The following is a 13,038-nucleotide window of genomic DNA, read 5'->3' on the forward strand; positions in this document are numbered from 1 at the left end:
GTTTCCTTGTTGAGAACGAAAAAGCTAATGCCAAGGAATAATCCAGTATGCTGGTAATGTATAGTTGAGACTATGTACCTAAGTTCATTATGGTGGTTTAATTAAAAAGACATGAAACCCTGTTGAATAGCAGTGTTGTCTGAAATGAAGTAACCACTTAGTAGTGCATCCAAATTGTCTAACACAGGAGTAGTTCTTACAGCAATGCTATTTCTCAACATATAGCTCTTATAACGGGTTTTCAAATGTGAGTTGTGTCTTCTCATGAACAATCTAAAGTGTAAAATATGAGCTCATACATATAGTTTCTACAATCTCCAGTGTTGTGAAATATACATGGATCATATAAGTTGTTACTGCGGCATAGGTTTGAGGATTACTGGAACTTGTACAAAATGATTTCTATGAATGAAAAAGCAGACCTAACTTAAATTGCTAACAGGTCTAACTACTCAGTCTATAGTTCTAAAAAACCAAACAGACCTAGAACTGTATTAGTATGAATTATTAATTTTTGGGTATAGCAGAAGTTTAGCTGTCCCTTTTGGTGGCTTCCCCTACTCAATAATTACAATTACTCTTTTCCAGTTGCTTATCTGCCCTCAGATCCCCTTCCCCTTCAAACATACTGCATTCACAATGAGAGTGGATTAAGGATGAATATATATATATATATATATATATATATATATATATATAGGCAATTATGTGGAATGGTGCTGACTTGAACCGAAACCTCCCAGTTGCCACTTGTAGCCATTACATAATACCTACTCTAATTGGTTCTTTCTGTCCATTGTGATACAAATAAATATATTCTATTGGGATGCTGAATTAATGAACTCCGGTATTTATTAATTGAAAATATTAGGAAATAGTAGATAAATTTATAGAATGACTACAAATGTAGGTGGGAATGGTTGTGGAGAGTTTATGAATTTGTAGTACAGTATAAAGCTAGAAAGGGATGGCCCAGGTAATTTGATCTTCCTTCCTCTGCAGTAGGTTCATTTATCAAAGAACAAACACGGTGTATCCAACAGTTGTCTCATTGGTTCAAGGGCTTCCACCTGTGCAACAGAACTTCCTTCCCATCTTCTGCTCCAGAGGTTTGTAGGAGCCCTCAGAACAGATTTGGGGATGGGCATGGAGGGAGAAGGAAGTCTTTTTGTACAGGCAGAAATCTCTGTGCTAATGTGGTGACTTTACTACAGCCCTTAATCTTGTTTGGGGTCAACAATGTTACTCCTTGACATACTGTAGAGAGTTGCTATGCAATGCTGGTAATCCATATACTCAACAGCTGTACACGTTATAACCACTGTGTGGAGAAGCTGCATGGAACTTGTCCAAGATTGTAGAACTCCTGCCAATAAGTGCAGGACTATACTGTGAAAACATTTTGGGTTGTATCCAGCATGGTCTGTACATGAGCAGAACACTTCTGTTCACACAGAACTTCATATCTTCCCACTTCAGAGCTCTCAAAATCTGTTCCAAAACGTTGTGGGACTCTCTACTGTAGAACAATTTTGGGGGGCTCTAGGAAGTCTGCAGGATAGAGAAGAGGATTGTGAAGTTCCATTGTGCCAGCAAACTTAAACAACACTGGATTACATTCCTTGGTTAAAATTGGTAACTTCTCACAAGAAAACACAACTATGAAACTAATCCAGCAAAGACACACAGTGGTCTAATTTAGGTTACTGACCTCTTAAGCCTAGGCGTTTGTACAGACCTGTGTTACTTATATTTTTTCAGGCTTAGGGTTTTCATTATAAAAAAAATAAAATCATGTCTATACTTCTGAGCTTGCAAAGGTCCGCTATAAATTAGGAGCATACTTTTGCAATGATGGAGAGAAGGTGATATTTTCCTGTATGAACTTCCTGCCATTCCCAATAAACACTCCCATTTTAAGATCAGCATGAGTGCAAGATAAATCTACTGTTTTTGCCACACTTTTGCGTCATTTTGTAGACAAGCAAAAGGTTTACAGTACTTACAGTACTTAATTCTAGCAAGGAATGTTTCAATTAATCCTAACTACTTGGTGGAAAGCGATAGTTTTCTCTCAGCTATGCACAGAAACCTATGGAAAAGCTTGATCATGTAAATCAATTAACAAATGGATTGTTGCATGTAGTAAAATGGCCTAAGGCTGAAAAATTAATAGGAAAAAATATGGTAACTCTCATCCCATGGGGCTCATTTAGGAGACCTTGAGCCACATAAGAAGATTGTCTAATGTATAGTGAGTTCCCAATATCTACACAAATAATCTTCAATAATTCATTATGTTTTGGCTAGGATTCAAACTGCTCCATCTACAAACAGAAGCCAGTTCTGCTCACAAGGAGAAGGGTTACTTGTCTTCCTTTCCAATTTCAGCTCTGTATCAAATCCATCTCTGTTGAGGGGATCCCTTATGAAGTTGAAAGTGGATCCCCATTCCTTATTCAAAATAGGTGCATAAGCAACCTGAATTAGGAATTGAAGTTTTCACACCACACTTGAAATAAGCTTTGGACATTTGTAAATCCCTGCCAAAGATCCCATCCTTATAAAATGCTTCAGAATTGTTAATGCCCCAAAGCTGTGCAATGTGTTTTAGTATTAAGTCAAGTGCCATCCATGTACAGTATATGGCATTTAATAAAGAATGAGAGGTCACTCTCTAGTACAAGAGGGTTACAATTTAAAACACAAGTGAAACCAGAAGAGGAGGAAAATGAGGCGGAAAGGTAAGGTAGGATTGTCATCATTCCAGTTATACATAGGGTTAGTTAACATTAAGGAATGGGCTTTTGCTCCAAAATCTTACGGTATGTACACATTACTGGCTTAAAATGCAGTGAGGTAATTTCTTGTGCTGCCTTTCAAGTAAATCCAGCAATTAGTTTTTCTGGCACGAGGTGACTGCCTTTTGTGGGGTGGGGAGCGTTTTTTGGCAAGAGAGGCATTGCGGGAAGGAGCTACTTGTGCTTTCTGGGCTCCGATTCCTTCACTTTGTTTGGCTCCTGCCTGCAGATAGTTCATAGCTATGTTTCCCCTGGTGTTGGCACGTTAAATAACCAAAGTGGATGAGATCCTCTCCTCCTTGTTCGCAGAGACTCAGTCCTCACCCACTTACGAGGGAGTAAGGCCTATTGAATCCGATGGGACTTCTGAGTAGACATGGTTAAAATTTGCAGCCTCAGTTCTGAGTCAACAGGAAAAGGCAGCTGGCAATGGGATGCTTCTCCGAGGTCAGACATGTAAGACTATCCTCAGGAAATGTTCCCACTGTGTACACCTGGGATTCACTATGCATTGTATAGTTCGTGGCTTGGGGAAAATCCTACCAAAACTCAGTTATTCAGAAGGAAAGCTTGTGGGCAGTGCCATAATAACTAACCATAATTATGTGCGAAGCACAATAAACATTGTGTTGTTTTTTTTGGAAGACTCAAAACCAGAGAGGGGAGCGCTTTTGCCCCAACACGTCTCCTGGCTTAGGACGCGCCGCTTCCCATCTCTCCTCGCCTGCCTGTTTTGTTTTAAACTTCCCATTGAGCGGAAAGAAGGCACGTGCTTCTTCAAGCCCAGGTTGCGCGGCGGCCCTTCAAGGAAACAGCCCACTAGCCCGCAGGGAAGAAGCTGCGCCTCCCTCCCTCCCTCCCTCCCTGCGCGGCCACCCTGGGCGTTAAAGGCGCTCGCCTGGTCCCAGGAGGAGCAGCAGCTCCATCTCCTAGGGTTGGAGAGGGGCGCGCGCGCGCGCGCCGCTTTCCTTGGGCGCAACCTCGACGAGCCCGTGGAACAGGCGCGGCTGCCTGCTCGCCCCGGGCGGGGAAAGGAGGAATAGGAGAACGTGAAGGGAGCGCGAGAGCAGGTTGCCACACGTTCGCCAGAGCGCGAGCGAGAAAGAGGCAACGAGCACCTGGGAGGCGCCGGGAGCGGTGTGGTCGCCCTGCTTTATTTTTTTCCACACAGCCGTCGTAGCGAGCAGCAAACGGCCCTTCCCGCCTCTCTCCTCAGCCCCGGCACTCCTTCGCCTTTTCCCGCCTCCCCAGCGCCACAAGGCAGCGTCAGGTGTCGTGCCGAAGCGGGCAGTGCGCCTGTGCGGCAAAGCATTATTCTCTCCAGCTCCCGTGCCCAGCCGCGGAAGAAAGTAAACCGCAGCTAGCGCGCCGGAGGAGGAGGAGGAGGAGGAGGAAGATGGCGGAGCCGGGGCCAACGCGGACGTCTCCGTCGTACCCACGGGCGCCAGGTAGGACATAAGAGTGTGTTTGTGTGTGACCCGGGAGGTGTGGTTTGTGGGAAGGTGCTTGGCTTGCTTTTGTATTTTTGTCTTTTTGACTTTGCAGAGAAGACTCTTTTCTGCGTTCCCCTCCTTGTACACCCAGCCACCCACCTCAGTGGAGGGCGGGTGAAAGCTGCGAGGGGGCCGGGCAGGTGCCCTTCCGTGCTCCTTGCCCTCCATGCTGCAACGTGGTGTTGCCGCGGCCGCCGCCAGTCTCCGTGTGGCAGCGTGATTTATTTGCAAGGGGTGGGTGTGTGCGCGGTGACATTTGGCAAGCGGGCGCGCTGGGAATCGTAGCATAGCCGAAGCCGGGAAGGCGCCAGAACCAAGCCTTGGAGGTGGGGAGGGGGGGCTTGTACTGGAGAGGCTATTGTAAGGATGATGGGAGGCCTCACTCGAGGCGAGGAAGAGGATGGCCTGGAAGATGTAGGTGGGGGGTTAGCAGGAGAGCTCTGTTGCTGGTAATTGGGGAAGGTCAAGGATAGCACATCAACTCGGAGGGAGAAAGTAGACGAAAATCAACGTTTGGGCGGTGGGTCTTCTTTACCCAGGCATCAATAACGCTCCTTTGCTGACTCGCTGTCATAGGAAACACGAGGCGGGCAGTAAAACGACAGGAAAGGATCGCTGTGCTGTTAGGGCTTTTGTATTCTCTTTTACCAGCAGAGGAAACCTTTTAGTGCTTTAATGGTGTATGGTCTCCTTGGTTGTAAAACAAGGCTGTCGTTGGTGTTCACTGGAAAGGGGAGTGTAAAATGCTAATGTCTACTGCGAGGCTAATGTTACTTGGTTAAATATGCAGAGGTGCATATTTTGATTCCAAAATAATGCTTTTTTTGTGTGGCGTCTCTACATGTCTCTTTATGTCGTTTAAACCTGTTGGTTTGGTGCTGCGAGGCGGGTCCAAGCACAAGAGACAAATTACACAATCATGGAGCATGTTGCTGGATACTTGAGGTTCTGTTTTTAACCAGGGGACTTGGGACACAAGCCAGTTCCACCAATGCTTTGGACTGTCCTGTGTGGGCAGAGAAACAAAACAAACAAACAAATAAATAACAGGCTCCTTTCTAAAAACTTGGCTACCTCTTCAAAGATCTAGCATGCTTTGAATTTAGCAGATAGTCCTGTAAAAGCTGGTGATAAGAAGTCTAATCTTTTCAATCAGTTAAGTTTTCATCAGGCAGTCGCTGCAGCTCAGAAGGCTGCCCAGCAAAATGGTGCTCCACTTTGGTTTCTTAAATTCTCAGATGGATCTTGTATTATTACATTTATATCTCACATTTCTTCTATTGTGGAATTCAAGGTGGCCTGATGTTCATGTGGCTTCTAGGCAGGAACCCATCCAGGCACTGACCAGACTTAACTGCTTACCTAGGTTTTGAATGTGGCTCTCTATGGGAGACCCACAAGTCCAAATTTCCTTAGTATGGCAATCCGTCAATTTATTATCACAAGAATTTTGGACTTTGTGTCTTTGGTGACAGTTACTTTGGGGCATTTTAATTATAAGATTACCTATTTTATCACCATTGCTAGAGGCATAAAATTAAAAATTTACACAACGCACCCCTATTAATTGAAATTTGTTGAAATGTTTAGAGAACTTAAATTGCCACAACAAAACCGAATAACTTTTTAAGAACACTAACAATCTGTTTTGAAGATATTCCTGTAATAGTCACTCAAACAAACTCCCTTTATTTATCTCGTGAACTATCACGGCATCTGCCCCCAGCCAGCAGTTCCCAAATGTTAGAATGTAAGACTCGCACACTTGCAATGTTTGGTTGCAAGTTGTAAGATACACAGTTGTAAGTAGTATTCATCATGCTTGTTTAGGATTAAAAGCAATTATTTTGGGTTTACCTGTGTCTGTGACCCACGTGCACTGGCTTTGTAACCCATTTGTGGGTCATGACCCACAGGTTGGGAAACACTGCCCTAAATGATGACTAGCTTCATGCAAATTTTAGGAAAGTTCCAGTGCTACAGTAGTGTGATAGCATTTTTGTGACTTCTTGTGACACAACTTTTGTAGGTAGTGACCTACATTGATTCATTATGGGTATCAAATACAAATTCCAGAATAGTCAGTTTTACTTTAAATTCATTTCCTTCACTTCAAGCCCATTGCACAGTAAACCAGTTAGTTAAAGATGGCAGCAAAAGCCCTATCACTTTCAAATGTATATGTGTGTTCAAGTTCTTGACTTTAAAAACCCTACCCTATACAGTAAGCCAACCTTGAGGGCAGAAAGTGAGGAGGAATTAAAGAACCTTTTAATGAGGGTGAAAGAGGAGAGCACAAAATACGGTCTGAAGCTCAACATAAAAAAAAACTAAGATCATGGCCACTAGGTCCTCCTGGCAAATAGAAGGGGAAGAAATGGAGGCAGTGAGAGATTTTACTTTCTTGAGTTCCATGATCACTGCAGATGGTGACAGCAGTCACGAAATTAAAAGACGCCTGCTTCTTGGGAGAAAAGCAATGACAAATCTAGACAGCATCTTAAAAAGCAGACACATCACCTTGCCAACAAAGGTCCATATAGTTAAAGCTATGGTTTTCCCAGTAGTGATGTATGGAAGTGAGAGCTGGACCATAAAGAAGGCTGATCGCTGAAGAATTGATGCTTTTGAATTATGGTGCTGGAGGAGACTCTTGAGAGTCCCATGGACTGCAAGAAGATCAAACCTATCAATTATTAAGGAAATCAGCCCTGAGTGCTCACTGGAAGGACAGATCCTGAAGCTGAAGCTCCAGTACTCCAATGCACCTCATGAGAAGAGAAGACTCCCTGGAAAAGACCCTGATGTTGGGAAAGATTGAGGGCACAAGGAGAAGGGGGCGACAGAGGACGAGATGGTTGGACAGTGTTCTCAAAGCTACCAGCATGAGTTTGACCAAACTGCAGGAGGCAGTGGAAGACAAGAGTGCCTGGCGTGCTCTGGTCCATGGGGTCACAAAGAGTCGGACATGACTAAATGACTAAACAACAACAATACAATAAGCAAAAACTAACTACTGTACTATCAATTGACCAAAATATTGTTTAAAGAAAAGTAGTTCAGCATCTCTCTGAAGAGGAAGTCACAGAGATATTTTGTGTCATTCATATTTTATTTTCTATAAACAGATTCCAACAAATCTATTTGTTCCTATGTTCCTTCATCCTCTGAGCACTGCTTAGCCTATGAGCTGAGGAAAAACCAAAATATATATTATATATATGCCTGTAGCATTGGATAAATTGAAAAAGTAGAGACATTTGGGTTTAAAAGCTGACCTTTGGATCCAGCCTTAGTTGAGTTAGTTAGGCACACCATTTCACTGTAAACTATTATTTTCACAAGTAGCCATTAAATACAACAGCCTGAAGCGCATGGTGTGCGTCTCTCCTGGTCCACCCTGTAAATCCAGGCTTACGATGAACTTTTAGACAGGTACATTTGTGTTGTATGAGCTATTTTAGGAACACAAACCACAGTTTTTTATTTAATCTGTTACTCTGAGATTCCTATTTCACATGTTCTGTGGAAAATACAAGCAGTCGTCGTATACAAAACCATGCCTTCTTGGTTGCATTATTCGCTTTACTATGAATTCTGGCTTTGTTAGAAGCAAACGTAAAGTCAGAAATTTTACTGAAAATTAAGAATGCAATCTTATGCATGATTACTCAGACGAAAGTTTCACGGTGTTCGGCAGGGTCTTTGTGCATAGGATTTCAGCCTTAGGGTTCTCGATTTCATTCAGTTCAGTCTGATTTGCAGATCAGCTTGTGGGAATTCCCTACTGAATACAGCATTCAGCGGGTAATGCAGGCTCATCAGTATGAAAGATGTTCAGGAAAGTTGCTCAGCTCATCTGTATTTGAAATAAAGAATTACAGTACATTATTAAAATGCTAACCTGTGTAGTTGATCAGCACTAATGCATTGCCTGAAATAAAGCATGCTTCCATTTTTATATCGTTGCAAGAGACCCCCCCAGCCCCTGTAATATATTAGGAAGGATGACCAGATTTCTTTGTCATAGCTGAATGTGTGTGTGCACCTTCCTCAGCTACTCACTGACTTCTTCACTGGATAGCTCAGCTGAATTCACTAACACTATACAGGTTTAAGGAGTTAGAGCTTCCCTTGAAGGTGGTTTTATAGGTTACTGAGCAATTTACCAAACTTAACATTTTTATATAATACAAGCCTGTTTATGTAGGGAATACACATCACACATTTTTTCATCCATTCAGTGTGTATTAAAGGGTTGCACTGTAAAAAAACCATTTCTTTAATATTTAGTATGGAACAAATTGAAAAAGCAAAACTTTTGTCTTCAATGGAATATTTACGTTACAGAAATGTTTGGGTATGTTAATGAAATAGTACAGTCCTTTTACTATGTGAGAGAATTACTTGTAAATGGCGCTTTAGGGTATGCTTCACTCCTACGATTTTAAAAATTATTAACATTATAAAGTAGGTCAGGAGCTGTGTAGAACATTGTGATATGACTCTTAGAGGAATTGCAGTCCATTAAGACTATGTTTTTATCACAGCTGTATTGGCTACCGTGATTTGGTAATTGTTCCAGTTTTAGTATGTTATACTATTGTTCAATTGGCTTGTGTGTATAGTTAGGTTTTTGGTCTATTGTAAGATGGATGATGGGTGGTATATAAATGGAATAAATAACAATGATACGGGATGGGGCAAATGTAGAGAATGGACAAATAGGGATGGGACTAGAGTCAAATTCAAAGAGGAGGCAGCCAGGTTCTCTGATGTTAGGATGGTTAGCAAAAGCTTTGCTGAAAAAGTAGGCAAGCCTCATTCAGTCAGGTATGAATTCAGGTGAGTATCATTGATATATGTGTGTGTGTGTGCATGCACACTTAAAAAAATAAATAACTTGGCTGGGATTCAGAATACTCCTTCTGGTGCAGCTCAAGGACTTGAGCATGGCCAGTGGAATTGTGGCTTTTTCTCTTTGAATAGTAGACATTCATTCCATATTGTTCTCATTAATGAGAACTTCTTTTTCTAACTTCGATGGGGTGTTGTATTTCATCTCAGGTTTTGCCATATTTTCAATTAATGTAATGACATTTGCAAACTTTAGAGCCTTGCTATAGCGGTAAGTGGTTGCTAGGCTTCTCCCCACCTTTTCCTGTCACTTGTATTTTGCCAGGAGTATGCAATTTTGTTAGTGTGAGATGGTAATTGAAGCTTTTCATTATGCAGGGGGGCTGTCACTAACATGCATGGTTTTAGATGCCCATGTGTAATAATATTTACATATCATTTTCAAAACTAGCTGATCATTATGTTTCACCGTACTGTGAAAGAATTGCTCTCAAATGCAGTCTCTTTTTTGAAAAACAACTACAATTGTGTTTAGGACGTATTCTATACATTGCTTCTGAAATGTTAGAATATATACTTTGAAAGAGAGAGGACATGCAATTCTTTATAATAATTTAACTCTAAATGCTAATATTGGTATGAGTCAAGATTATAATACAGCAATATTGTCTGTGCCATATCAGAGCTGGAAAGCCACCAAGGATATAGTTTCAACCTGCCAGAACTAACTGACTCTTGCTTCCCTTCGTATGTATTATATTGATTTCAAACGTATACAGTTCTTCTGAGGAGCCCAACTGATGAGTGGTAATCAATTCCGGCTCGGCAACTGCCTTCTTCTATTCATCATAACAAAATCAATTTGATTTGGAGCTGAAACAATCCATTTGATCACGGCTGCAATTTGTAACGTGGAGCAGAATCTTCCTCCTTTAAAAAGGTTGTTTGCTGGTGAAACACAGAAAATTCAAGGAATGCCCATTGGGACTACCTTCCCATAGGCTGTGTAGCAGGTTTGGTTTTTCCCTTTAGACCTTGAAAATTTGTTAGTAACCTTAACTGTTTCCTGTAAAGGTTTTCCGCTTTTCTTTTTAAAATACATCTCTCCTAGTAAGGGTGCAGCTGGGTTTATCAAGGAGACCTGCTCCTGCATCATAAGGAGCTTTTTCACACTAGTGCTGGACATTAACAGGAGCACGTAGCACTAATATGGATACATAGATAGATAGATAGATAGATATAGGACTCTTTTTTCCAGGAGAAAATTTTAAAAGCCCTGAATGTTTTTAAATTAAAAAAAGGAAAAAGGAAAAAAGATTGGACATTAGAATTCCAGGCAAACTCCCACATGCTCCAGTGAATTTATCTGACAGCTGTGCCAATGCATGATTAGTTCCAAGGAAAATGCACTTGCAGCATTTTAAGGCAAGAAGATACGGGTTAAAAGCTGGCCTGTACCGTCTACTATGTTGCACTGATAAAAACTGTTCATATGGGCAACTCGGTCACATTACAGTATTTTGTTTGAAGCTGACCTTCCTTGAGCTGAATAGCTACAAAGGGAACATCAGGATCTTTACACTGTCTGGCCACCAATACCTTTGGCTTCTTTTCTTTTGCCTAGTGAGCAGTTAAGTTCTGTTAAACACCTTACACAAATCCAGAGTGGAGTCCCTAAGACAGTTGGATGGCGCCTTGTACGCCTCCTTCCGGCAACTCCTGCTGCCAAGTTGTTGCCAAACGTATTGCTCTGTTTTCCTTTGGACCACACCAGCGAGGCCAGGAGGGAAGTCTTGTCGTCTAGGAAGACCAGGATTTCCGTACTCGCTACCCAGGCTTGTGCCCAAAGGAAATCACTTCGGTTCTGCTAACACAGCCATTTGATTTCAGCCCGTAGGCACACTCCATTGTCTCTCGAGACAAACAGATGCCAACAACTCTGGGACCTTATGATGAATGGAAGTTAATAACTCAAATTGATGATGATCATATAAATATTCTGAAGAAGGTAGAATCTACAGTTCTGTATACAGTCATACCTCATGTTGCGTTTGCTTCATGATATGTTTTTTTCAGGTTGCGTCCTTCAGCAACCCGAAAGTACCGGAAAGCGTTACTTATGAGTTTCGCCTCATGCGCAGATGCGCAAAATGACGTAATGCGCAGATGCGGCACGTGCAGACGCAGGTTGCGTTCTGCTCATGTTGCGAACGGGACTCCGGAACGGATCCCGTTCGCAACCAGAGGTGCCACTGTAGAAGCATAAGGATCTATGGACGATGTATGCAACCTAGATTATCTAGGTTATAAGAGGTTTTTCTAACTGGGTTTTATAAACAAGGATCATAGGACTAATACATAATACAAATAAATAGACCAAGTTCTTATCTCATTTGTATATCACAAAAATAGCATAATAAATTTGCAGTAATATCTACACCATATGGTTCATAGTCCGTGTATAAGTTATTGGTTAGGTTATAATATAGAGTTTAAAGTCTGTGTCTCTGTTTCAGCTTTTTATTAACGTTTTGTTAGCTCCTGTTTCTAAAGCCACTCTCAATGTTTGCCATTTGGGACTGGCTGAAACTTAATACTTGATAATTTAATTGCTGTTTGAACTGGTAGCTTGCACGTGACATCACAATTTTTCCTGAAGTAGCATAGGCTTGAAAACATTCTGTTGGTGCTCTTGGCAGAAGACATGCATGTTAATGTTGGTAGATCATGTCTCTCTCATTCCCATTGCTCCTTAGTATTAAAATATTCAGTTATTTACATAGCTTGTGATTCTGGACGTAGAAAGATCCATGGATAAGAACGGATTATCTAGTTTCTCTTATTTGAAAATACAACAAATGAACGCACATTCTTGGCGAGGTACAGTGACGTGTTATCCTCATTTTCCCTGGTATCATTTATTAATAATCTGCTTTTTATCCCAACATTAATACATATTACTACAGAAGAAATGTGCGATAGAAGTACAGTCATTCCCCTCAGTTGAAGTTGCTTCTGGTTGAGTGCTTTCGGGTTGCACTCGGCGGCGACCCGGAAGTAACGGAATGTGTTACTTCCGGGTTTCGCCGCTTGCGCATGTGCAGATGGTCAAAATGACGGCATGCATGGAAGTGGCGAATCATGATCCACGCATGCGCAGTTGCGGGTTGCGTACGCTTCAGGATGCGAATGGGGCTCCGGAATGGATCCCGTTCGCATCCTGAGGTAGCACTGTACAGTGCATGCAATAAATTAACACCATGTAAAATAGCATTGAAATTCATTCACGGCAATACACGCCCAAAGCAGCTGATAATGTTAGAAAATGATAATATAATAAATACATACAATAAAATGTAACTACTTACATGTGCATACTTACACATCCTCTCTTCCATCACTTGAAATTTTAAACGTTGCTTTGTTTAAACAAGTTTTACAGTGGTACCTCGAGCGACAAACGCCTCAGGTTACAAACGCTTCAGGTTACAAACTCCGCTAACCTGGAAGAGTTACCTCGAGTTGATAACTTTGCCCCAGGATGAGAATGGAAATTGTGTGCTGGCGGTGCAGCAGCAGCAAGAGGCCCCATTCGCGAAAGCACGCCTCTAGTTAAGAACAGTTTCTGGTAAGAACGGACCTCCGGAACGAATTAAGTTCGTAACTAGAGGTACCACTGTATTCTCTTTTTACCCAAGGGGTATATAACACCAAGCTGACCACAGTTTTCAGCTGGTGAAGAGGGTTCTGGCTCATGAAAACTTAAGCCACAATAAATTTACTAGTATTTAAGGTGCCACAAGAGTTTTTGTGTGTGCCGCAGTAGAACATCTACCACAGCATGTGATGGTCAAGGCTACTCCTTTAGATCATCTGTCTCCTTTTTC

The 13,038-nt window shown here is 41.9% G+C and overlaps 1 protein-coding gene and 1 long non-coding RNA gene across 10 annotated transcripts in view; one reads left to right on the forward strand and one right to left on the reverse strand.

The window, feature by feature from the left end:
- Window positions 1-13,038, reverse strand: part of LOC307214001 — a 257,787-nt gene that overhangs the window by 3,980 nt on the left and 240,769 nt on the right. The window lies entirely within an intron of this gene.
- The window catches only part of MAP7D2 (MAP7 domain containing 2), a 52,591-nt gene continuing 43,382 nt past the window's right edge, over window positions 3,830-13,038 (forward strand). For 2 of the 9 annotated variants that reach the window (XM_079972222.1, XM_079972220.1), the window contains exon 1: window positions 3,838-4,249. In XM_079972222.1, coding sequence (XP_079828348.1) covers window positions 4,198-4,249 — 52 coding nt within the window. In that variant the 5' untranslated portion in view covers window positions 3,838-4,197. Of the gene's footprint in view, window positions 4,250-13,038 lie in introns of all 9 variants that reach the window. The other 7 variants (XM_079972224.1, XM_079972223.1, XR_013837782.1 and 4 more) reach the window with 6 other exon arrangements.

Source organism: Podarcis cretensis (genome assembly GCF_951804945.1).
Source record: "Podarcis cretensis genome assembly, chromosome: 4".
NCBI lineage: Eukaryota > Metazoa > Chordata > Lepidosauria > Squamata > Lacertidae > Podarcis > Podarcis cretensis.